Genomic DNA, 27,837 nt, shown 5'->3' with positions numbered 1-27,837 from the left:
GTGAGGTAAGTATCTGGAAAGTTCCTTCTTCTTCTTCTTTATTCTTCATTCCTCGTCCATTAGGGCACAGATAGCGCAGTGAAAATGACTCCAGGGGCTGTGTTGTGTTCTTTGTGCGAGATGTGGGAATTCTGGGAGACCTGCAGTTTCCCAGGTAGCTACACCTCCACCAAGTGCACCGAGCTGCAGCTCCTCAGAGAATGTGTCAAGGAACTGGAGCTGCAGCTCAATGACTTTTGGTCCATACGGGAGACTGAGGAAATGATAGGTAGGAGCTACAGGGAGGTAGTTAATCCTAGGTTGCAGGAGGCAGGTAATTGGGTGACTGTCAGGTGAAGAACAGAAAATGGGCAGCCAGTACAGAGAACGTCCTTAGCTGTTCCCCTCAATAATAAGTGTACCGTTTTGTATACTGTTGAGGGGGATGACATACCATGGGGGAGATGCAGCAGTTGGGTCTCTGGCACTGAGTCTGGCACCTTGGCTCAGAAGAGAAGAGTGGTGAGGAAGACTGCAGTAGTGACAGAAGATTCCGTAGTTAGAGGGATAGAGGTGAGATTCTGTGGACACGAAGGAGACATCTGGATGGTATGTTGCCTCCCAGATGCTGGGGCCAGGGATGTCCTGGTTTGGGTTCACAGCATTCTGAAGGGGGTTGTGGGTGAGCAGTCAGAAGTCTTGGTACATATTGGCATGAATGATGTAGGTAGGAAAGGTGAGGAGGTCCTGAAGAGAGATTTTAGAGAGGTAGGTAGAAATCTGAAAAACAGGACCTCCAGAGTAGTAATCTCTGGGTTGCTGCCTGCGCTATGCAACAATAGGAGCATTTGGTCAGGTAACTGCGCAGGAGGCAGGGGTTTCAGATTTCTGGATCATTGGGATCTCTTCTGGGGCAGGTATGATCTGTACAGAAGGGATGGGTTACATCTGAACCCAAGGGGGCCAATAAGCAGCGGGCAGGTTTGTTAAAGCTGTATGGAAGGATTTAAGTAAATTTGGCAGGGGGATAGGAACCAGAATGATAGGGCTGAGGATGGGACAGTTAGTTCAACAATAGAGGCAGTGTGTAGTGAGACTATGAGCAAGGACAGGCTGATGATAGGGCAAAATTGTAGTCAACGGAATGAGTTGCAAAGGGAGGGGGCAAAATTGAAAAGGGTGATGAATATACTGTCGGACTGAAGGTGTTATATTTGAATGCATGTGGTATATGGAATAAGGTAGATGAACTTATTGTAGAATGCCTACAAGACGACTTTTTAGAGCAGCTCGTGGTTGAGCCCACCAATCGATCAGCTGTTCGGGATTGGGTGTTGTGCATTGAACCAGAATTGATTAGAGAGCTTAAGGTAAAGAAAATCTTGGGGGACAGTGACAGATAGAATTCACCCTGCAACTTGAGAAAGAGAAGCGAAAGTCAGATGTGGAGTAAATGGAATTACAGAGGCATGAGAGGGGAACTGATTAAAGTTGATTGGAAGGGGATACTAGCAGGGATGATGGCAGAACAGCAATGGCTGAGGATTCTGGGAGCAATATGGAAGGCAGAGGATAGATACATCCTAAAGGAGAAGTATTCTAGAGCAGGGGTCCCCAACCTTTTTTGCACTGTGGACCGGCCGACCGGTGGGGAGGGGATGGGAGTGGTTGCCAACGGACAAGGGTAGCAGTCAAATACATTGTGTTTACCCCGAGAAAGACTACAATGACCATGAAGCCCTGCGCGGGCACCAGTGCGCATTTGTGCACGTGCCGATTTCCTTTCTGCAAATCGTTTTTGGCGATTCTGTTCGGGGGGGGGTGGGATGTTAATCACGACCGCAATATAGGTGATAAGTGGCTAATACACTAGATTTAGTTTCTAAAAGGGTTTATCTAATGAATTTAATATTAAACAGACAGCGCATGTTTTCCTCGCATGAATATAGCCATAAGTCAATTATCAGGGGAGGACAGGGGAGCTTGAAGTAAGTGTTGAATGAACTTCCAGTAGAAGTGATAGAGGCAGGTTCGATATTATCATCTAAAGTTAAACTGGACAGCTATATGGACAGGAAAGGAATGGAGGGTTATGGGCTGAGTGCAGGTCAGTGGGACTAGGTTAGAATAGCATTTGGCATGGACTAGAAGGGCAGAGATGGCCTGTTTCCGTGCTGTAATTGTTATATGGTTATACAAATCACTTATAAGTCAATAGCATCATAACATTTTAAGTAACGTTTGGATGTTAAACACACAGCGCATATTTTCCTCGTATGAACATATAAAATCATTGCAATGCACCAAGATCGCTGAATCAGTGGGAGCCCTGGGCTGAATACTTGTTTTCCTGCAACAAGACGGTCCTATCGAGGGGTGAAGGGAGACAGCGATACTCGAATGGGGTTCCTTATGTCCAGTCTATTCCGCAGTTTAGTTTTTGTTGCATTCACTGCAGAGATGTGTTGGAAATGGAAGCAACGTTTTCAGTGCTTCCGTGTCTATCTCAGGATATTTAGCCTTGACTTTGATCCGGAATGCTGGCAGAGATGTTATGTCAAATATACTTTTTAGCCCGCCATTATTTGCAAGCTCAAGGAGTTGATCTCCTTCCCGCTCTGACATAGATGACGCATGCGTAATGAGCTCGTGTGCGTTCGAGCTCAACAATGGGCGTGACAGGGAATGAGGAAAGGTGCAGCTGACTCATATCGCCAAATCATACCGTTTCCTCGTGGCCCGGTACCGGTCCGCGGCCCGGTGGTTGGAGACAGCTGTTCTAGAGGCAGGATGGGTGCAACTGTTGCTGAAAAATTAAGTCAAAGCCAACATAAAAGCAAAGAGCGGACATAAATAAAGCAAAAAATACTGGGAAGTTAGAGGATTGAGACTCTTTTAAAAACCTAGAGAAGGTAACTAAAAAGTCATAACAAGGGAAAAATGGAATACAAAGGTAAGCTAGCCAATAATATTAAAGAGGATACCAAAAGTTTCTTCAGGTGTATAAAGAGAAAAGGAGAGGTGAGAGAAGTTATTGGAACACTGGAAAGTGATGCAGGAGAGGTAGTAATAGAACATAGAACATAGAATAGTACAGCACAGTACAGGCCCTTCGGCCCACAATGTTGTGCCGACCCTCAAACCCTGCCTCCCATATAAGCCCCCACCTTAGATTCCTCCATATACCTGTCTAGTAGTCTCTTAAACTTCACTAGTGTATCTGCCTCCACCACTGACTCAGGCAGTGCATTCCATGCCCCAACTATCTCTGAGTAAAAAACCTTCCTCTAATATCCCCCTTGAACTTCCCACCCCTTACCTTAAAGCCATGTCCTCTTGTATTGAGCAATGGTGCCCTGGGGAAGAGGCGCTGGCTATCCACTCTATCTATTCCTCTTATTATCTTGTACACCTCTATCATGTCTCCTCTCATCCTCCTTCTCTCCAAAGAGTAAAGCCCTAGCTCCCTTAATCTCTGATCATAATGCATACTTTCTAAACCAGGCAGCATCCTGGTAAATCTCCTCTGTACCCTTCCCAATGCTTCCACATTCTTCCTATAGCGAGGTGACCAGAACTGGACACAATACTCCAAGTGTGGCCTAACCAGAGTTTTATAGAGCTGCACCATTACATCGTGACTGTTAAACTCTATCCCTCGACTTATGAAAACTAACACTCCATAAGCTTTCTTAACTACCCTATCCACCTGTGAGGCAACTTTCAGGGATCTGTGGACATGTACCCCGAGATCCCTCTGCTCCTCCACACTACCAAGTATTCTGCCATTTACTTTGTACTCTGCCTTGGAGTTTGTCCTTCCAAAGTGTACCACCTCACACTTCTCCGGGTTGAACTCCATCTGCCACTTCTCAGCCCACTTCTGCATCCTATCAATGTCTCTCTGCAATCTTTGACAATTCTCTACACTATCTACAACACCACCAACCTTTGTGTCGTCTGCAAACTTGCCAACCCACCCCTCTACCCCCACATCCAGGTCGTTAATAAAAATCACGAAAAGTAGAGGTCCCAGAACAGATCCTTGTGGGACACCACTAGTCACAATCCGCCAATCTGAATGTACTCCCTCCACCACCACCCTCTGCCTTCTGCAGGCAAGCCAATTCTGAATCCACCTGGCCAAACTTCCCTGGATCCCATGCCTTCTAACTTTCTGAATAAGCCTACCGTGTGGAACCTTGTGGAACCTTGTCAACCTTGTAATGGAGGTCAAAGATATGGCAAATAAACTGAATAAGCGTGGAACGCTTATTAGCCATTGAAGGCACTAGCTGTAAGCCAGAGGTCTGTGGGTGTCAGGGAGCAGAAGTGAATGAAGTTGCCATTAATAGGGAGAAGGCTCTTGGGAAACTGAAAGATAAGTCACCTGGATCAGATGGTGTACACCCCAGCGTTCTGAAAGAGTTGGCTGAAGAAATTGTGGAGGCATTAGTACTAATCTTTCAATATTCAATAGGTTCTGGCATGGCCCCGGAGGACTGGAAAATTGCAAATGTCACTTCACTCTTCAAGACGGGATAGAAGCAGAAGAAAGGAAATTATAGGCTAGTTAGTCTGATCTCAGTGGTTGGGAGGATGTTGGAGTCGATTGTCAAGGATATGGTTTCGGGGTACTAGGAGGCAGATGGTGAAATAGGATGAAGCCAGCATGGCTTTCTTAAGGGAATATCTTGCTAACAAATCTGTTGGGATTCTTTTGAGAAGTAACAAGCAGGATAGACAAAGAATACACAAAAGTGGATGTTGTGTGCTTGGATTTTCTGAAGGTCTTTGACAAGGTTCCACACATGAGTCTGCTTAACAAGTTAAGAGCCCGTGTTATTACAAGAAAGATACTAGCATGGATAAAACATTGGCTGATTTGCAGGAGGCAAAGAGTAAGAATTAAGGGAGCAGTTCTGGTTGGTTGCCAGTGACTAGTGATGTTCCACAGAGGTCTATGTTGGGACTGTTTTGTTTTATGTTTTTATGTCAATGATTTGGATCATGGAATTGATGACTTTGTGGCCAGGCTTGTGGATGATATGAAGATAGGTGGAGGGTCAGGTAGTTCTGAGGAAGCAGAGAGGCTGCAGAAGCACTTAGACAGATCAGGATAATGAGCAAATGGACTACAATGTCTAGAAGTGTATGGTCATATACTTTGATAGAAGAAATAAAAGCGTAGTCTAATTTCTAAATGGAGAGAAAACTCAAAAATCTGAGTTGCAAAGGGACTTGGGAGTCCTTGTGCAGGATTCCCTAAGGGTGAATTTGCAGATTGAATTGGTGGTGAAGATGGCAAATGCAATGTTAATATTCATTTCAAGAGGACTAGAATATAAAAGCAAGGATGTAATGCTGAAACTTTATAAAGCACCACTTGGTGAATTGTGAACAGATTTGGGCCCTTTATTGAAGAAAGGATGTGCCAACATTAGAGAGGTTCAAAAGAAGTTCATGAAAGTGATTCCAGGATTGAAAGACTTATCCTATGAGGAGTGTTTGTTGGTTCTGGACCTGTACTCAATAGAATTCAGAAGAACGAGGGGGGAATCGTTCAAATGTTGAAAGGCCTTGAGAGAGTGCATGTGGAGAGGATGTTTCCTATGGTAGGGGAGTCTAGAACCAGAGGGCACAGCTTTAGGATGGATGGACATCCATTTACCACAGAGATGAGGAGGAATTCCTTTAGCCAGAGAGTGGTGAATCTGTGGAATTCGTTGTCACGGGTGGCCATGGAGGCCAGCTCATTGGGTGTACTTAAGGAAGAGGTTGATAGATTCTTCATTCTTGATTAACAGTTTTAGGAAGGAAGCAGGAGACTGGGGCTGAGAGGGAAATGGATCCGTCATGATGAAATGGCGGCGCAGACTCAATGGACCAAATGATCTAAATTATGCTCCTATATCTTATGGTCGTCAGTCCTCTAAATATTACCCAATCTCACCACAATTTCCCAACAGCAAACTTTTACTGTTGGTCTGGTTAGGACTTCCAACTGTGTGTCAGATCCCTCTCCTCCCTCAGGCCCTGAACTGTTTGTAAGTGGAAGAAAGGAGTCAACATTCATTTATTCAAGTAAGGCCAATTCTATTGTGCGCACACCTTACCCTCAAGCACACGAGAATATTGTCACTGTGGTCCTATTCAAGACCACCAAATCCCTTCTTTGCAGCACAAGTTCAATTTGTCCCTTTAGTCAAAAAAAAAAAATTTCTAGGCCATTGCTTTTTCACAGTGAACCTTTCAACACCCTGTTATTATAAATACTTTATACAGTACAACGCTTTCCTGTTGTGACCTGCTAATGTGGCGGACAGGTGCTTTCCTTCATGAAATGATGGCTTTCGTGAGCCTTACATCATCAGGTTAAGATGGGGATTGATAGAAATGAAAAGAATTCCAGCCTTGGAATCTCTGAGAACTGAGAATTTTGCTAATGTGAGTACATAAATTGAGTTCTGCCATAAAGTAATAGCTACTATTATAGAAATAAGTATGTGGACGAAATCAAGTGATTTTTATGATATAAATTTTTGTTCAGAATACTGTTGGTTCAGTGGTAAATATTTTCTCCAGAGAAAATCTCTGTTGACCAAAATGACACGTGATCAAGGATGGGCCTTTGTTTGGCATGTGAGATATCCTCCACCTGCTCTCCAGTTCGCCATGGCCTTCTTCAATAACCATTAATTGGTCTGATATCATAATTACACTCATCTGGTTTCAAACACTTTTCCTGAATGAGAAAACAAGCTCTGACTGCACAGTAGGCATTGAGTTCTGGCATTATTTAATGCTGGCCACAGATCAAAGCATGCACCTCTCCTCTATCAGTGCCTAAGCTTGCAACAAGTATTGCCTTCACAGAATCATAGGTTGGGCAACTTCTCTGAGGCGCAAAACCTGCTGCAATGTCTGACTGACTGGATTACATTACGTCAGAGTTGTGCACCATTATGCTTGGCTGGTTCCTTAAGGTTGTTATAGTCAGGGGTGCTCGTGGGAGTAAGCTCCCACTACGTATTAAATGCTCCTAATGGTGCGCATCTCAAATAGCCTCTGACTCAACGCTGACTGCAACTCCTAGCCTCCACATGTGGTTTAGCTTTGCGTCTATACCCACTCATGGGGAAGGCTTCGGGAGTAAACCCTGAGGAAAAATCCGGAGCCAGAGTCCCTAGGGCAGTCCTACATTGAGATCAATGCTGACTGCAGCTCCTGCAGTGCCGCTGGCACTGAACTATATTGGTCTCTGCGGCTCCTTTGCATTCATCAGCTGTGTGGTGAAGGGGAGTCTGCTACACGGCTAACAGCTCGCTCTCCATATCGTACTGCCCTGGCTTGCATACAAGGTAGACCGCTGGGACTCAACTTCCATGATTGACCCTGACCAACGGAGGGCCTCAAAGCAAGTTAATGCATCTCATTGTGCAAAGAATGAAGGATGCTGACAATCAATCCAACATGATTGCAAGGGACGATGTTGCATGACTACTTTGTAAAAGACGAGCAATCATCAGAGAAACTGTAAACAGTTGGTCTGGGATCAAAGGCTCTGAGATGGGACTGAAACTACGTTAGAACCTGTTTGGGGCAGAAGCAGCAGGATATAAATTCCTTGATATATATGTAATGAACTATACTATTTCAGGTAAGTGTTTCAATACTGAAGCTGACGTTTACCACTAGGCTTCTGTACAATAGAAGCATTGATAGAGGTTGGAATATCAATCAGGAATTACATGGACAGCAGACAATAATACAATCTTCAAATTGTTCAAATGAACCTACAAGGCATAGGAAATCCTAAGTTTTATACCATTGTAAATCACACAGGGGACAAATGTTTAAGCAGGCTATATTGAAATCTCCAGAATGAGATCAGGAGGAGACTGGACTGGTTATCTTGCCACTCAACAAATACTTGAGGGACGTACATGCTCTGGCAATCAATTTTGGGGTGTTTATGTACCCAGAAAGCCACGTCTTACTACAGTGGTGGAAAAAAAAGCTATTTATTGTTTCTTTATTCCTAACAAAACAGTATTTGAATATTTAAAAAGTCAGTGGGTGCCATTTGAGATGTGCTCCCAATATAAATGGGTAATCCTATAGAAACACTTACCTACGCCCAACACTGTTGAAGTAAGCTAGATGATTATTGAAAGTGCATTTAATCACCTGCTGTTATCTTTGTGCTAAAGAGTATAAAAAATGCAATATACTTTTCTTTTGGAGAAATTCTTCTGTGAGATTCTCCCAGGAGATTTTGCAAAGTGAATCTCTCAACTTGGAGAAGCTCACGATTAATTTCCTTCATAAGGCTACTGAGAAAGAAAATAACTACAGCAGTTCGAAATAGGATTAATGACCGTCAACAGGCAGCATTGAACATTGAGGACATTCATAAATATTAACTCAAGTGGGAATTATACATAGAGTTCGGGGAACCTGGGTGGTGTGGATAGAGAAGGAGTGGGTAAAGCACAGTCTAGGAAAGCTGTGTACTTTGTAAGTTAAATTCTATATTGCCAACAAAATGGAAAGAGCTGACAATGCTCAAATCATCAATCAGTGTCAATGGAAAGAGAGAAAGAGTTAGCATTTCACATCAGAGACCATGCATCAAAATTATTCTGAAAAGATGAACTTGTTTCTCTTTCCATGGATACTCTCTGACTGTGTCCAACGTCTTATGTTCTGTTTTTGGATTTCCAGGGTGCGTCTGCTTTTTTAAAAAAAATTCCTTATTGCAAATTTTCTAATGACTTTAATTTACTTTCTTGCACTATTCGAGAATTCTGAATTTTTGCAACATTTATGATAGGACCCTATGGAAATTACTATACTTTTATCTATTATAGTTAATGAGAAAAAGTTAATATTCCTCTTCAAAAGAATGATAATTGCCTTGTGATTTAAGTTTGCCAAATTCTTGCAGTTTAGAGGGAATTAATTTGCACTTAACTCACAATCACAAGATAAGAAATACTGACAGATTACTTCATATTAATGCACGTTCTACTTAAATTCATCAATCAGTGCTACAACCAAATTCATGGCAAGAAAGTGGGCTGATTAGCATTTGCACTTCATAGTCATAGTCATACTTTATTGATCCCAGGGGGAAATTGGTTTTCGTTACAGTTGCACCATAAATAATAGTTAAATAGTAATATGTAAATTATGCCAGTAAATTATGAAGTAAGTCCAGGACCAGCCTATCGGCACAGGGTGTCTGACCCTCCAAGGGAGGAGTTGTAAAGTTTGATGGCCACAGGCAGGAATGACTTCCTATGGCACTCTGTGCTGCATCTTGGAGGAATGAGTCTCTGGCTGAATGTACTCCTGTGCCCACCCAGTACATTATGTAGTGGATGGGAGACTTTGACCAAGATGGCATGCAACTTAGACAGCATCCTCTTTTCAGACACCACCGTGAGAGAGTCCAGTTCCATCCCCACAACATCACTGGCCTTACAAATGTTTGTTGATTCTGTTAGTGTCTGCTACCCTCAACTTGCTGCCCCAGCACACAACAGCAAACATGATCGCACTGGCCACCACAGACTCGTAGAACATCCTGAGCATCGTCCGGCAGATGTTAAAGGATCTCAGTCTCCTCAGGAAATAGAGACGGGTCTGACCCTTCTTGTAGATAGCTTCAGTGTTCTTTGACCAGTCCAGTTTATTGTCAATTCGTATCCCCATGTATTTGTAAACCTCCATCATGTCCACACTGACTCCCTGGATGGAAACAGGGATCACCGGTACCTTAGCTCTCCTCAGGCCTACCACCTGCTTCATGCATGCAAAACACACGGGCATCAACTTAACCTGGAGATGGTAGCATTGGTGACCACTTCCAGGTGAAGCTGCACCCATCAGAAAACTGGACTGTGAATTTCCATATATTGGCCACATTTTTCTGACACCAGGCCTAAAATGTTGTCATTATTTAAGCAATGCCTATTTTCTCCCTAACCTGCAGAAATTGAAGGTCAAATCTATGATCTGTGACTATTATGGACTGTGTCTGCAAAATTAGGAGCGCATCATTGCTCTTAATTGTCTTTTTATTTATTATTTAAAGGGATTCTCTATTGACATTGGAAGACCTAACTGGGCAACTTCTAAAATCACTGGAAGCTGCTGAAACCCTTCCAGTGATCACAGAATGTGGTAAAACTGTAAGCAGTACTTCTCCAGAATTTCACTGGTACGATACTCATTCCTTGGTTGTCTCAGTGGAGACAACCTTGGCAACACCTCATTTCCAAGAGCAGTGGCTGGTGATACAAGTAAAGACATGCCAATTATTGAACAACCTGCTCCTGCACAGTCCTCAGACTCTCTGCATTTATTCGCAGATTTTCGAAGCAGGTCAGACTGAGATGAGGAAATGTTATTACTGTGGAGATCAAGGTCACTTAGAAATAGTTCATGAAGTCTGGTTCACATTTGTTTTAATGGCTACTATATCATACTTTGCAAAAGGCATTTAGCACTCTAACACTGAAAGAAGGAGCTGGGGAAAGAGACAGAGCAAAGAATTAAGTTGTACCACAGAGGCAAAATTCAGAAGGGCGAAGAATGCAGGAATGAGGGTGCTGTATTTAAATGCAAGTAGCGTTCGGAATAAGGTGGGCAAACTCGTGGCGCAATTAGAGATTGGTCGGAATGACGTTGTTGGCATCACTGAGTTGTGGCTGAAAGAAGGTCATAGTTGGGAGTTAAACATCAAAGGCTATACTTTGTATCGAAAAGACAGGCAGGAAGGTGTAGGCAGTGGTGTGGCTCTGTTGGTACGAGATGGAATTATATCTTTAGAAAGGTGTGACATAGGGTCAGAAAGTGTCGAATCTTTGTGGGTGGAGTTAAGAAACTGCAAGGGTGAAAAAAACATTATGAGAATCATATATAGGCCTCCAAATAGTGGTAAAGATGTGGGGTTAAGACTGTAAAGGGAGCTGGAAAGGGCATTTAATAAGGGTAATGTCACAATTGTAACGGGGAACTTACAATGTAAGGGGATCGGAAAATCAGGTTGGTGTCAGGCCACAAGAGAGGGAATTTGTTGAATGCCTATGAGATGGCTTTTTAGAGCAGCTTGTGCTTGAGTTTACTTGGGGAAAGGCTATCTTAGATTGGGTACTGTGTAATAACCCAGATCTTAATACAAACAAGAGAAAATCTGCAGATGCTGGAAATCCAAACAACACACATAAAATGCTGAAAGAACTCAGCTGGCCAGGCAGCAATTACGGAAAAGAGTACAGTCGACGTTTTGGGCTGAAACCCTTTGGCAACCCTGTGTGTGTTGCCAGATCTTATTAGTCAGATCAACATTAAGGAATTTTAGGAGGTAGTGATCATAGTATGATTGAATTAATATTACAGTTTGAAAGGGCGAAGCATAAGTCACATGTATCAGTATCACAATGGAATACATAAAGGGAGTTACAGAGGCATGAGAGAGGAGCTTGCCCAGGTGGATTGGAGGGGGATACTGGCGGGGATGATGGCAGAGCAGAGATGGCTGGAGTTTCTGGAGTTCCCACAGAGGAAGTTGTTCTCAAATGGCAGGGGTTGGCAACCGTGGCTGACAAGGGAAGTTAAGGACTGCATAAAAGCCAAGGGAAGGGCATATAGGGTAGCAAAAGTGAGTGGTAAGTTGGTAAATTGGATGATTGGGAAGCTTTTAAAATCCAACAAAAGGCAACAGAAAAGGCTACAAGAAGGGAAAAGATGAAATATAACACAGGATACTACATGTTTTTTTCAGTAACAGTATATAAAGAATTAAAGGGAGATGAGAATTGTTATTGGACCACTGGCGAATGATGCTGGTGAGGTAGTAATGGGGAGCAAAGAAATGGCAGATGAACTTAATAAGTTCTTTGCTTCAGTCTTTACTGTGGAAGACGCAAGTTGTAAGCCAGAGGTCCGGGAGTGTCAGGGAGCAGGAATGAGTGCCATTGCTATTACAAAGGAAAAAGTGCTAGGCAAACTGAAAGGTCTTAAGGTGGATAAGCCACCTGGACTTATCCCAGCATTCTGAGAGAGGTTGTTGATGAGATAATAGATGCATTGATCATGATCTTTCATGAATCACTTGATCCTGGCATGGTCTCGGAGGACTGGAAAATTGCAAAATCACTGCACTCTTTAAGAAGGGAGGAAGACAAAAGGGAGGAAATTATAGGCCAGTTAGCCTAACCTCAGTGGTTGGGAAAGTGTTGGAGTCTATTATTAAGAATGAAGTTTTGGGGTACTCGGAGACTAATGATAAAATAAGTCAGTCAACATGGTTCCTGTAAAGAGAAATCTTCTCTGACAAATCTGTTAGAGTTCTTTGAGGAAGTAACAAGCTGTGTAGACAAAGGAGAGGCAGTAGATGTCATTTACTTAATTTCAGAAGACATTTGAAAAGGTGTCTCACCTGAGGCTGCTTAACAAGATAAAATCCTATGATGTTACAGGAAATATACTGGCATGAATAGAGGAATGTCTGACAGGCAGGAGGCAGCGAATGGGAATAAAAGGGGCCTTTTCTGGTTGGCTGCCAGTGACTAGTGGTATTCCTTGGGGTCAGTATTGGGACCGCTACTTTTCATAATGTTTGTCAATGATTTAGATAGTGGAATTGATGGCTTTGTGGTAAAGTTTGCAGATGATACAAAGATTGGTGGAGGGGTAGGTAGTGCTGAGGAAGCAATGCGATTGCAGCAGGACTTAGATAAATTGGAAGAATGGGCAAAAAAGTGGCAGATAGAATTCAGTGTTGGGAAATGCACGATAGTGCATTTTGGTAAAAGGAACAATAGTGCGAACTATTACCTAAATGGGAAGAAATTCAAACATCAGAGGTGCAGGGGGACTTAGGAGTTCTCATGCAAGACTCCCAGAAGGTTAACTTACAGGTCGGGTCTGTGGTAAAGAAGGCAAATATAATGTTGGCATTTATTTCAAGGGGAAAAGAATATAAAAACAAGGAGATAATGCTGATGCTTTATAAGGCACTAGTCAGGCCACTCTTGGAGTATTGTCAACAGTTTGGGCCCCATATCACAGAAAGGATGTGTTGTCGTTGGAGAGATTCCAGAGGAGGTTCACAAGGATGATTCCGTGAATGAGTGGGTTAACATATGAGAAGCATTTGGCAGCGTTTGGCCTGTATTCACTGGAATTTAGAAGAATGCATGGGGATCTCATTGAAGCCTACCAAATGATGAAACGACTTAAAAAGGTGGATGTGGAGAGGATGTTTCCTCTGGTGGTGATATCCAGAACTAGAGGGCACAGTCTCAAAACTGAGGGACGACCTTTTAGAACAGAGGTAAGGAAGAATTTTTTTCTCCAAAGCGTGGTGAATCTGGGAGTGTTCTGCCACAGACTACGGTGGAGGCCAAGTCTATGGGTATATTCAAAGTGGAAGTCGATAGATTCCTGATCATTTGGAGCATCAAGAGATATGGTGAGAGGACAGGTGTATGGGGTTGAATAGGATCCAGGATCAGCCTTGATGAAATGACAGAGCGGACTCGATGGGCTGAATGGCCTACTTCCGCTCCTATGTCTTATGGTCTTATAGACATTATGTTGCAGTTGTGTAAGAGGACCACAACCTTGTTGTAGGGCTTGGAGGCTTGCATACCACAATGACCCAGAGAGCTATCTTGGCTGTAGTCAGGGCCTTGTGTTTTGACTCTTGGTAGAGCCATCCATGTCAAACAGGTCAAACGGTGGAGGCCAAGCTAAGAGTGGTCCACCAGGCCTCAGGTTCGGGGATTCAGCTCTGGGCTCACAACCCTGACTGGTCAAAAGATAATTCTTATAGAAACAGCAATGATGAATCCTTCTCTACAGACAGAGATGGAGAACCTTCGTTGCTGTCCTAAATGCCAGTGGTGTAACATGTAGTCAGTAAGGATAAGTCACTGGTGAAGCCACACTTAGAGTACTGTGTACAATTTTGATCAGCCTGTTATGGGAAGTATATGGTTCAACCAGAAAGATTTACAAGGATGTCAGACCATAAGACATAGGAGCAGAATTAGGTCCTTTGGCCCATTGAATCTGCTCTGCCATTCAATCATGCCTGATTTATTTTCCCTCTCAAACCTGTTCTTCTGCCTTCTCTCCATAACCTTTGATGCTCTGACTAATCAAGAACGTATCAACCTTTGCGTTGAGTGTACCCATTATGTTGCCCAGACTAAAGAGTCTGAGTTGTAGGAAAAGGTTGGCTGGGCTGGGTCTTTATTTTAAATTTTAAATTATAAAGTCATAAATTTTAAAGTGTTTAAAATTTATGACAGTCATGGATTTGCTGGATGGTAACAGTCTTTTCCCAGGGTGGGGGAGTCCAGACCTAGGGGGCATAGGCTTAGGATGAGAGAGGAAAGAGGGGCAGCTTTTTCCTGCAGAGGGCAGTGAGTATATGAACTAAGCTGCCAGAGGAAGTGGTTGAGGCAGACAAGAGGCATTTGGATAGATACGTGGAGGGGAAGGGCTTCGAGGGATTGGGCCAAATGCAGGAAATTCGGACTAGCTGGGTGGGCACCATGGTCAGCATGAACTGGTGGGGCCAGAGGGCCTGTACCATGCTGCATGGCTCTATGACTCTCTGAGTGTGGCTGCTTAGCCCTGATAAGAATCACAGATTGGTTGGGAGTGGGCCTCCCACACTCTTCTTAAACTGATTGACCCTCTATCTCTCATATTCTTGTAAACGTTTTTGACCCTCTCCCACATTCCACTTAAACTTATGGGGCCTTTGTCTCCTACGTACTTTTTATGTAATGCAATGCTGCTGAACTTACATTGTTAGAATAAATGTTAAAAATTCAGAAGCTCTAAGCAATTCTGCTCTGTATGAAGAGGAAGAGCAGAAGACTATGAAACTGCTGGATTGTTGTCACATCAAGAGGACACTGTGGGACTCACCATTCTCTCAGGAATTTACGCCGTTCCCGAATGCACTCCAGCTGTCATAGTCATAGTCATACTTTATTGATCCCGGGGGAAATTGGTTTTAGTTACAGTTGCACCATAAATAATTAAATAGTAATAAAACCATAAATAATTAAATAGTAATATGTAAATTATGCCAGGAAATAGGTGCAGGACCAGCCTATCGGCTCAGGGTGTCTGACCCTCCAAGGGAGGAGTTGTAAAGTTTGATGGCCACAGGCAGGAATGACTTCCTATGATGCTCTGTGCTGTATCTCGGTGGAATGAGTCTCTGGCTGAATGTACTCCTGTGCCCAACCAGTACATTATGTAGTGGATGGGAGACATTGTCCAAGATGGCATGCAACTTAGACAGCATCCTCTTTTCGGACACCACCGTCAGAGAGTCCAGTTCCATTCCCACAACCATCACCGGCTTTACAAATGAGTTTGTTGATTCTGTTGGTGTCTGCTACCCTCAGCCTGCTGCCCCAGCACGCAACAGCAAACATGATCGCACTGGCCACCACAGACTCGTAGAACATCCTGAGCATCGTCCGGCAGATGTTAAAGGACCTCAGTCTCCTCAGGAAATAGAGACAGCTCTGACCCTTCTTGTAGACAGCCTCAGTGTTGTACCTACTACAGAGTTGATAAGACCATCTGTGATGGGTGGGGGAGGGAGGAAATTGTCAACATTGTGGGTCAAAACTCCGCATCAGGACTGCCAGTGGAGAGGGGAGACGGCCAGTATAAAGAGGATAGGGGGAGCGATGGGACAGGAGTCAGAGGAAAGGTGGAAGATGACAGGCAGGTTGACCTTAGTGGGGTTGTGTGTGTGTGTGTGTGTGTGTGTGGGGGGGGGGGGGGAGGGCAGGGTGGATCGAGCTACCTACCTTTGGACACAAAATATTGACAGTTCCTTACCCCCACAGATACTGCTCCACTCGTTGCGTTCCTCCAGCAGACTGTTAGTTGCTCCAAGCTCCAACTCCCTTATGTCTCTGACATACCTGTTGGTTTACCATGTTGACGTTTGTCTGTATATACTGATGCCAGTGTTTATGTTTTGGGACGTGTTGGTGAAGAGGAAGTGCAAATTGATACTCTCGAATATAAACACAGAACATCTTGTTACCATAAAGTAGCTTGCATAAGATAAAATGATGTACATATGTGCCAGAGTTTGTGCGGTTAAATTCCTCCAGTGCCTCTGGGATACAGAAACAGTTCGAAATGGGATCCTGCTGACTGAAAGAATTTAGAGTTGTGGCATTACCATGATTACTTTTTCTCTTGTAAATTATGTGTACAACCATGCAGACACATACATCAAACTTGATTTCTAGAGTGAATTAAAATGAACTTTCTCTGATCCAGCTGAGTGGCAAAATGCTGAGTCTCAATTTTTTTTTTGCTTTGCCTTAGCTTTTACAAATAAGATTTTCTATGTGAACTTGCCTTGTGCTCTGAGTGTATAGTAATCCACACAGGCTCCTCACACCCTCCCCACAGCTGTTAATCATCATGTGGTTTGAGTCTGTGCTTACGCTCTCACTCCAGGATAAGGAGTCTTTTGTGTTTTTCCCCCGTAAAATTCAGAGGTGCATGAAACCAGTATTTCTTCACCAAATACACCCATTACATTTTAAAACAATCGTGAACATTTTTATTAGTTTGAATAGTATCAATGGTATTTATCAATCTGGGCCTATATTTCCAACGGAGTGAATTTAAACAAAAGATTATGTGGCATTATTTAAAATGTCCAATACTTGCAGAAAAACCGGAACAAAGAGGTGGGGAACCAAGGCTATTTGGAAGGAAAATCAGGAAGCACTTTTTCAAACTGCTAGAGTTATGGTACAGAAGGATGGCACTCAGCCATTCAGTCCACGCTGGTTTAGATATACCCAAATTCTTTGCACTAAAGGGGAACCCGGCGCAATTGGAACTCTCAAGAATGAGACTGACCAATTAAGTCTCAGTAACAAATATGAAGCTAATATTGATAAATAACATTTAGACCAACCTGAGATTTAGCATTACTGGAAAGATGCTAACATGGATAGAGGTTTGGCTGACTGGTAGGAGGCAGAGTGGGACATCTAGAACATCTAGACCAGGGATTGCCAACCTGGGGTCCATGGACACCTTGCTTAATTGCATAAAAAAGGTTGGAAACCCCGATCTAGACCAAGCTTATGGGGAGAAGGCAGGAGAATAGGGTTGACAGGGAAAATAACTCAGCCATGATCAAATGATAGTATAGACTTAATGGAACAAATGGCCTATTCTGCTCCTATGACTTATGGTCTTGCAGTTTAGCAACACTATGACCACTTTTAGTCACGTTGCACTAATGAATTGGGGAGTTTCAGCAGCATTGAGCAGTTTCTCTTTGCTCCTGTCTTCCTGAGTACATCAGGAGGAATGGACCAGAGATTAATCCTCTGAGTTAGTTTCATCTTAATTTATCAAGGCAGTACTCACAGAATCAGACTTGCACAAAGCAGAAACAGTTGAGTGTGATATCTATCTGCATTACTCCCATTTGCCTGCATTAGGACCACATTGCTTCACTCCCTTCCTATCCAATCCTTGTCCCAATGCCTCTTAAATGTTTTAATTGTATTTACCTCTTCCCACTTCCTCTAGCAGCTCATTGCAGATAACCATCACACACTGTGCAACAAACTAACCCCGCAGATCCTCTTTATACTTAAACAAAAGGTGCCGGATAAAGGCCAGCAATATCATAAAGAATCCCTCCCACCCTGCTCATAGACTGTTTGTCCCACTCCCATCAAGGAAAAGGCTATAGAGCATCCACCAGACATAGAATCAATTACTTTCCCCAATCAGTAAGGCTGATTGACACTTCCACCCATGAACCCAGCCCACCAGCACTGCTTTATCATCATTTCCTGTCAGAGTCATCTTATGTACAGACCCTCCTGTACCTAACGTAATAATCATGTATGTAAATAAGCTATTTTATATATTTTTATTTATTTACTTATTTATTGTGTTTTTTTTATTATTGTGTTCTGTATCTTAGTGTGTTTTTCTATGCTGCATCCGATCCAGATTACCACTTTCTTCATTCCCTTCTACGCTGGTGTACTGGAAGTGACATTAAACAACCTGGGATTTTGTGAGCGGTTCTGGTCGCCATTCCATAGAAAAGATGTGACTAAGCTTGAGAGGATGCAGAAGAAAATTTGAAAGGATGCTACTGGGAGAGTCTCCTCTGGAGCGAAGTAGGCTGAGGGGTTATTACATGGAGGTTTATGACATTGTGAGGCACATAGATAAGATGCATTTCCAAGGGTAGGCGAGTCTAAAACTGGCTGGAATAGATTTAATGTGAGAGGGGAAGGATTTAGAGGGGATCTGAGAAACAAGTTTTTCAAACAGAAGGTTGTGGGTTTTTGGAACAGACAGCAAGTGGAAGATCATAATGCCATAAAATATAGGAACAGAATTAGATTAGTCCATCCATCAAGTCTGTTCTGCATTCAATCATGGTGAATTTCTTTCTCAATCCATTTCTCCTGCCCTCTCACTACAACCTTCAACCCCCCTTATCAATCAAGAACCTATTCACCTCTGCCTTATAAAAATACAGTAACTTCATCCTCCCAAATCTCTGTGGCAACGAATTCCACAGATCCACTGCTCTGTGGCTGAAGAAATTCCTTCTCATCTCAGTTTTAAAGCGACATTCCTTTATTCTGAGCCAATGCCTTCAGATCCTAGACTGTCCAACTAATGGAAATATCCTGACATCCACTCTATCCAGTAACTTGCAGATGTAGGTACAATTATGAATAAAAGATATTTGGACAGGTATCTAGATAGAAAAGATTGAATGATATGGTACTAAAGGGATCGTTTGGGAGGACGTGTATGCCGGCATGCAAGCTCAGCCAAATAGTCTGCCTCTGTCCTGTATGACTTTACGATTCAAAGTATAATGTAGCTCATTTGTTTTGGAATCTGATGCCAGTAAGAAAACATAAATAATTAATATTCTTGAATTAGATAAGTGGTAAGTATTCTAATTTGAATAAACTTTTGGAAGATCATCTAAGGACATACAAACTCAGTTTGACCTCAGACATCTAATTGTTCATATACAAAACTTGCATTGAAAGTACAAGGTTTCTGTTTCCGATTTGCCCAAGTGCTCTCTATCCTTTCCATGACATACAGTATTTATTTTTGACAAGACACTGCTGCTACAAAGAACAGCTGTGAACGTTTCACATAGAACCGTGGGATGGCATTGACTACAAATCATAAAGGCTCACTAATCCTAAATATTGTCCTTGTCAAGTCTGTTTCATGCCTATATCGCAAAAATATGTCTACATGATTTCTTCATTCAGACCGTTTTATTGTAGTGAAACATATTTGATATATATGACATTCGATAACTGTGGGAACCTAACTTTGAATCAATGGTGTGTGGATGCTAAATAATTCCAGAGCTTTGTTGCTCCAGTTCATATCCCTGAATTTATATTTGAGAAAGAAAATTAATCAAAAATTAATTTAAAGGCACAAAGTTTGTTTCTCTCTGTCTACCTGCAGCTCTCTTATATACAGGTGGGAGGTTGGTGTGGCATTTAGTGTAATACTGTTACAATGCCAGTAACACGGGTTCTATTCTGCTGCCGTCCGTCAGGGGGTTGTACATTCTCACCGCCTTGGTTTCGTCCGGGTGCTCCAGTTCCCTCCCACATTCTAAAGATGATGGGTTGGTAGATTAATTGGTCACATGGGTGTAATCAGGTGGTGTTGGCTCGTTGGGTAGGAAGGGCTGTTACAGCCCTGTACCACTAAATAAATAAATTAATTTTAAAAACCTGGAAAAGTTAGAAATGTTCATCAGATCAGGAAGCATCTGTGAAGACAACTTAAATTGATGATCACTCATTAGAATCAACTTGAAACATTAGTTCTGTTTCTGTCTCTGCAGATGCTGCCTCACTTTTCCAGTATTTCCTTTTTTTATTTCAGATTTTCACATCTGCAGTTTTTTTTTGTTTTGTGGAACATCACTTGCCCCCAGTTTAGAAGGTCTGAGCACATAATGCCACGTTAATCATGAAATCTCTAATGAGACCTGTTGCACTCTCAGGGAAAACAGGTCATCTCGCTAATTGAAGAAAGGCATAGGAGGTCCCCTCATATCCTGGAAAAAGTCATTAAAATAGATAATTAGGTCATTAAATCATTACTGTTTATGAGGTCCTGATGGGAACAAGACGGCTAGTTACACATTTCAAAGGTATGCAGATGGTTGTGAAATGTATTGGGTAAGCGTAATTTATTTATCTTCTAATGCTAATGTGGCTGACTATAACTGATTGCTTTGCCGAATTAAAGCAAGATACACAAAATTCTGAGTTCCTCCAGCATTTTGTTGGTGTTGCTTGGATTTCCAGCATCTGCTGATTTTCTCGTTTGTTTTTTGTTGGAATTAATATTGGTTCAAAGTTATTGGAATACTGAGCTTTTTGCGTTGAAACTTCTATGGCAGCCTGTTTGTGTTCATAGCTTTCTGTTGATAGGAGATGCAAATTGTCTCACTGCTATAAAAGCCTGGTGGACCTCAGGCACTGCACTGTGTTTGGTTATCTGGCAGCATGTTGCAAGGTGTTTCATTTTGTGATGGGAAAAACAGATACAAAGCAATGTCTAGAGCATGCAATCCTTATTGTACCTTATCATTATCGTACTTTATCAATTTCAGATTGATGCTCAAGGTGTACTAATAGATCCAAATCTCAGTACTGAGGCTTGTGTCATCGTCTGTACTTCAACTGAAAAGACAAATCAAGATGCTTACCATGAAAATCACATGCTGAGTGCTTGCTTTAGGTTGTCTGTTTAAGTTCAGTGTTGCAGATTTATGGAATGCTTGTCATGGGCTTATATTCATGGTTTGACTCAAGCTCATGGTCATACTGTAAACCCTGAAATGTATCCCTTAAACCCTGCCTTCTTGAATCCATTCCTCAAAACCTACCTCTTCACATGAACCAGTGCCAATTGCTGTCTGGAATTCTTCCTTAGAAGCAAGTTTGTAGAGTTCTTTATGTTAGAAGGTAGTCCATAATGTAGGCCAATCTGGCTGATTGTCAATTGCTTTTAATCATCTGTGCTTACAGTGCCATTATCTTATGTCCTGCAGAGCACAGCATTGTCAGTGAAGGTCTTGGGAGTCTCCTTTTTTTTCCTCTACACATTACCAAACTTGCTTCTTTTTAATCGATAGAAAAATGGAAGGCTGAGATTTGAACTTACATCTCCAAGCCTGAACAATCAGCTGGCTCAGCCATTGAATACACAGAGGGAAATGTATGGTTTCGAACAAAAAAAAGTAGGAGGAAATTTGGTAACATACGACAAGAGTAGTATTTAAAAGAAGTTTCATGCATATATTTTATTTAGCGATAACCTAGAATAATATACACCAGTGAAGATACATTGCAGCCTGTGAATTAGTATTTACACTGAGCTGATAAATAGAAGTTAATTTCAGATCTTAGGGGAAAACAAGTAAATTCCCTCTTGCTTTCCTCCACAGATCTTGGCTTCTATACAAATACATACCTTGGTTTAAAAAATAAAATAACTGCTTTTATTTTCAAAAAAAAATGGAAAAGCTTCTAAGATATGTGACACTTGTGAGTTTTTCTGAGATACTTGTATGCATCTTCTACTCAACACAAACACTGCAGTTTAATTTCTTCAGACCACTTGTCTACTAATATTAACATCATCTCCATGAAGCATTCATAAGGAGACCTAATCTTTGCTGTGCAAATAATATCACCGGAAGCAATGACAATAATCCAGCACCTCTTTCAGACCCACACCACGGATAACGTGTAGCTGAATTTCATTTGATGAGAGAAGAGGACTATTCTATGAAACATACATTTCCGGTCTCGCTCCTACATTGTATTTGGCATTTTGTATAACAATCTGGATTTTTGCACAATCTAGTATTTCATTCCCAGTATTGTCACTAGGATCCTAGCAAAGTATAGAGATGATTATATTTGTCCATTCCAATTATAGTAAACGAAATCTGTGGCACAATTGCAGATTTTACCTCCTTAGAGTTGAAGTGCGCCTGTACAGCATTTTTTGCTATATAAGATAGGGTTGAATTATCTCCAGATTATCAGTGTGGTGGTGGTGGTGAGGTGCAATTTGAGATGATAAATTGAGAGCATTAACACGCTCTCAATTAATGAGAATGTATAGTCATTTAAGTTTAGAGTGTGTTCGATTAAGTGCAACACTTCCTAAAGTGGATTAGCACCTGCAGGCGAAACTATACACTGGCCTTTGATGAACAGGAAACTTCACTTTATAAGATTTTCTAGTAAATAAATAATTATCTAGATCCATCTATAGGTTCACTTCTGGATTCCTGTGAAAGTGACTTCCCTGAAATGGAATCTGGGACCTGAGACAACCAATCAAAGTACAAGGAATTTATATCAATTTTTATTTTGGAAGTCTTTTTGTCATTGGATATAATTCAACTTCTATTGACCATCACTTCATATGCTTCCAATATACATACTATATACAAAGATATGCATTAAATTATACAATTTATCTCTATATATTAAGTCACCTGTAAGCCTACTTGCCTTGCTGTCAATTTTGATTAACTTTAGAGTGCCTGTGAGCCATAGGCTCAGAAAGAAAGCTGACCTCAAACTAGCATGACATTTAAAGTTTAAACATATAACATAAATTGTTCTTTCAGAAGTGTTATTCCATTAAATGTCAGAAAAATAACAAATATGTTGTCTAGAGGAAGCAGGCATCTGCATTAGAATTAATTGCGTTTTGTGATTGGTACAAGTTACTCAAGCTTAGAATACTGTAATGTTGATCCTATGGAAACGTTAAGAGGACTCTGCGCCCTTTCATTAACAGATAACTGACTGATAAATATCCAATATCAAGATTTTATATACGTATACTTCATGGCACTCTGTCAGAATGTAAACACTATTTATTTGTGCTTTTCCATTAAAAACAGCAGGATTACAAGATCTGGTTCATTGGCATGATATAAGGACAAGGCAATTTCCTTTGCATTCACTCCCTGGCAGCTTTTATAAAATCCACTGGTAAGTAAATTACGTGCAAACACAAGGATCATTGGCTGAATTTTATGTAGACATTATAGAATTTAACATTCGTTCTATTCCTTCTTAGGATGTGACCTTTGCAAGAAAGGCCAGCATTTATTGGCAATTTCTCACTACGCTGAGGATGAGGAGAGGCTGATGAATAATCAAAATACCAGATATTTAATAATCCTGTTGTTAGTTCTAATCTAATAATACCGTATACATTAAAATAAATATACACATTTTATATAAAGCAAAATCTTTGAGGCCATTTCTTCATTAATGTATAGTAATTCAGAAAGGCACTAGCATGTCCTTCGCGTATTATATTCACCTTATGTTTAAAGCCAATATAGCCCAATGTATGTTAAAAATGCTATAGAATTGCAAGGTGGTGTTGTTAAGTGATCTTATAGCATTTCTCAGCTATATTAAAATCAGCAATCTTCAAGATTGGGTTGAATGGTCTGAGTAATACCATTTTCTGTATTGCCCACTATTTCCTGCAATGAAAAGGCTGAATATACAATCTCAGCTGTGTAATAACGCTGGATGGCAGCGGCTGATGTGAGATTCACACAGAATCATCCATCACTGTAAAGTTTACTGTTAAGATCGACAGCGAACAATTGGTGCTTACAAAACTTTGGGTGCACTGATTGTAAAATTCCCAGTAGGCAGACAATCACCGCAGGTCAGAAATATTTAAATTAACATTGAGCAGAAGTATATACTTTACAAAATGTAAATGAGCACATCTTTTCCGTTATGCTAAGTTCCTGATTAATGACCAGTATTAATTTGCGTGCCTAAGTCTCTATTGCGAATTCTGCAAGATAAGAACTGATCTTCGGTTAGAGTGAAGGTCATGGAGAAAGATGGAAACATGCCCTTTGACAGCTTGTCCACACCGACCGTCTGAGTTAATTAATGGGCAATGACCAGTGTGTACCGATGGCCATGTGTTCCAGTGTGAACTGCACATTGGAGAATGGAAAATGGGGGAGAGCTCTGACTAGCTGCAACTGGACATTTGAATTTCCTTGTTTTTTCTGGTGAATGGAAATCGGGAGTCTCATAGGACTGGCAGTGAAGACGGGAGATTGGAGTGAGACTGGGGGAAGGTGTTCAATCTACTTATCATTTCCCAACTGCAAACAGAACAGTGCTATTGAAGAATGCCACGTGATCTGCTTTGCCAAGTGTTGCTACAGGAATTGACGGATCTTTAATGCCCTGTACAAGTGAGTTCAAACTGAAATCACTCACCATGTGCTGTATTCCTTTGTCTTTTCCAATTGTAACTTTGTGCCAATTGTTTAATTTCTAACTGCCATTCATGAGTTTCCCTTAGTGGGACACTGTGCCTATCTCATTCCCGCTATCCAAGAGGGATCCCAGGCACATTGGAGTGCAGGGTTGGAACTTGTCCCCACTAGTGGGACCATGGAATCCAGGAATATCTGCGGCTAGTGCAATATATCTAGCTTTGGAAAATAATTGATGAACAAATGAACTCTGTTATCCAAAAGAAGATAGGATAGCAGACCTAATGTTGCTGAATGCTTTCTGAGTTATAGATCCCAAATCCCTGTAACTTCCGTACACACTCTTCTTTTGCCAGTATACTCCCTGCAGCTGTCCAGGCATGTACTTGAAGTCTAAGTGTGTTAATCTTCTAATGTTATGCAGAAACTTGGATCTGTCGTAAACCCATTAAGAACCAGTCCATTCTTAATTGGACCAATATTACAAATCCAGATTCAGAGTTCCAGTAGATGGGAAGATCCATTTCTTTCACATAATCAGATAAAACTAAATGCTGATTTGTGCACGTTCAAATGCCTCTACCAGAGAGAAAGCAAATCCAACACAATACTTTGAGTGTAATATTGCTGATTGTTGATATAAAGTCCAGTTCGTAGAACCTCAAAGTAGAAGACCGGATTTAAAAAAAAACTTGTGCTCTTCAGGTAACTGGTGGGTAGCATGTTCCTTCGTTTCAGGTGTCCAGTGTTAGCGTTTCCAGATCAGGCATCACACGTTTGAGAGCCTTCATTCTGCCTCAACCACAACTTCAGCAGATCACCTCTTACTGAACCAACGTGGCCTCTCGTCACTTCCTGCATCTTCTGCCTGGTGGACTCACAGCAGGTGGGTCATGTGCCAAGTTCTCGGTGGATTTATACTGTGTGTTTATGTGCTGGGTTGTGATATTGAAGAGAAAGTTTACAGTTAATTTCTTCCTGGCAGTGACACAGCATTTTATCAATGTATTTGTTAATATAAACGTACATGTGGAAGGTGTTCCAGATGTTTGCATTTGATGAAAGGCAGACTTGTGAACGACACAGTGTAATATCCACAACATTGTCCTGACTGCTTCTTGCTCTTGCCTGCTCCTTTTTCACACCGTCTCAACCTTGCTGGGATCATAAGCATCTGGAAAACAGGAAGCATGTGAGACTTAAGAAAACTGCACACACATCTGCTTCACACAAAATTCTTACAGCTGCAGATCTGCTCATAACTCGGCATGTGCAACCCAATGTGTTAAAGCATTCCGTGAAAGCAGGATGGGCAGTTGCATAAATGTGAAATGGCATTAAGTGGCACAGTGCATCAACAGGTAGCCCCATGATTGAGGTTCGATCCTGACCTGTAGTGGCTGTACAGAATTTGCTCCTTCTACCCAAGACTGCATATTACGTTTCCTTAAACAACTTAAGGATCAGTAAGAAGCATCGGTCATTTGAACTTTCTCTTACTGGCTTATAGAGTCAAAGAGATGTACAGCTCAGAAATCACTCGCCATTCCTTTTAGCACATCAACACCAAAGCTATTTTCTTGCATTAGATCCATATCCTTCTTCACCTTGCCTATGAGGTGTCTGAATGCTTCCTAAATACTATGGCATTTGGATTTCAACAGTGTTTTCCAGATATCAACTCTCAATGCAAAAATAAACTATCACTAAGATCTCATTTAAATTTCCTACCTCTCATTTTGAAACTATGCCCTCTTCTTTTTAGTATCCCTACTATGGGCAAAAGATTTTGACTACTTGCTCTTTCTACGTCTCTTTTAGTCTGTGTACTGTATATACATTCATTGGCCACTTATTGCATACTTCCTGTACCTAATAAAGTGGCCACTGAGTGTTTATTTGTGGTCTTCTGCATATTATCCCTGGAGGTTAAGGGTTGAATCAATAGAAGGTCACTCAGTGGCCACTTTATTAGATACACTTATACACTTGCTCATTAATGCAAATATCTAATCAGCTAGTCATATGGCAGTAACAAAATGCAGACATGGTCACGGGATTCATTTGTTGTTCAGACCACACATCAGAATGAGGAGGAAATGTGAACTAAGTGACTTTGACGATGGAGTGATTTTTGGTGCCAGATGGGGTGATTTGAGTATCTCAGAAACTGCTGACCCCTGGGATTTTCACACACAGCAGTCTCTAGAGTTTACACAAAATGGTGCGAAAAACAAAAAAAATTCCAGTAAACGGCAGTACTTGTTAATGAGAAAGGTCAGATGAGAATGGCCAGACTGGTCCAAGCTGACGGGAAGGCGACAATTCAAATAACCATGTGTTACAACAGTGGTGTGCAGAAAGGCATCTCCGAATGCTCCACATGTCGAACCTTGAAGACGATGGGCTACAGCAGCAGAAGACCATATCGGATTCACTCCTGTACTTAATCAAATGGCCACTGAGTGTATGTCCTACCGATACTTGACTTCACAAAATACATCACCTTCCACTTGTCAGGATTAAATTCCATCTGCCATATTATATCCAACTATCTTGCCAGACCTTCAAACAATCTTCCTCATCATCTTCAAATCCACCAACCTTCATGTTGTCTGCAAACTTACTAATCATTCCTCCTACATTCACATCCAAGTCATTAATATATAATCACAAACAGCAAAGCTCCCAGCAGTGATCCCTGCTACACTCCTAGTCACAGACTTCCAATCAGAAAATATAGTTTTCCACCACAGTCATTGACCTCCCATCAAGCCAATTTTAGATCCAATTAACCAATTTGCCTTTGACCCCTCATACGTCAACCTTTCAGACCAACCTACCAAGGGAGATCTTGTCTAAGTTCCAGATAGACACCATCTATTTCTTACCCTCATCAATCTTCTTGATAACCTTCTCAAAAAAACTCAATCAACTTAGTGAGACAGGATTTCCCCCTCACAAAGCCATGCTGACTATCCATAATCAGTCACTGTCTTTCCAAATGTACACAAATCCTGTCCCTTAGAATTTTCTCCAATGATTTCTCCACCACCAGTGAAAGTCTACCACTACCAGGCTTATCCCTTCTCTTAAGTAAGTATACACAAGAACGTTAGTCCTCTAGTACTTCATCAGTGGCCAACAAAGATGCTAAAATCTGTCAGGGCTCCTGCAAGCTCCTCCGTTGTCTACCATAGCAGTCTGGGATAGATCTCATCTGGTCTTTCCAAAGGTTACCTGGGTTTCTCCCACTCCCCAAAGGATGAAAAACAAATTGGTTAATTACTCCTCAGAAGGGTGATAATAGATTCAGGGTGGAGTTGACGGACAAGTGGATGAGAAACAGTTACTGAGACATAAGAGTGGGAATGATTTGGTGACCTTGGCTGAGAGTTGAATGGGCTAGATAGGCAAATGGCCTCCTTCCGTGAAAGAATAAATGGTAAAAT

The 27,837-nt window shown here is 41.7% G+C and overlaps 1 protein-coding gene across 5 annotated transcripts in view; it reads right to left on the bottom strand.

The window, feature by feature from the left end:
* Nucleotides 1-21,381: 21,381 nt before the first annotated feature.
* The window catches only part of jcada (junctional cadherin 5 associated a), a 198,197-nt gene continuing 191,741 nt past the window's right edge, over nucleotides 21,382-27,837 (bottom strand). For all 5 annotated transcript variants that reach the window (XM_072253917.1, XM_072253915.1, XM_072253919.1 and 2 more), the window contains one exon: nucleotides 21,382-25,559. In XM_072253917.1, coding sequence (XP_072110018.1) covers nucleotides 25,525-25,559 — 35 coding nt within the window. In that variant the 3' untranslated portion in view covers nucleotides 21,382-25,524. The remainder of the gene's footprint in view (nucleotides 25,560-27,837) is intronic.

This window comes from Mobula birostris, chromosome 3, assembly GCF_030028105.1.
Source record: "Mobula birostris isolate sMobBir1 chromosome 3, sMobBir1.hap1, whole genome shotgun sequence".
In the NCBI taxonomy this organism is placed as follows: Eukaryota; Metazoa; Chordata; class Chondrichthyes; order Myliobatiformes; family Myliobatidae; genus Mobula; species Mobula birostris.
Note: the sequence above shows the minus strand (reverse complement) of the source record. Positions and strands in the feature narration are given on the sequence as shown.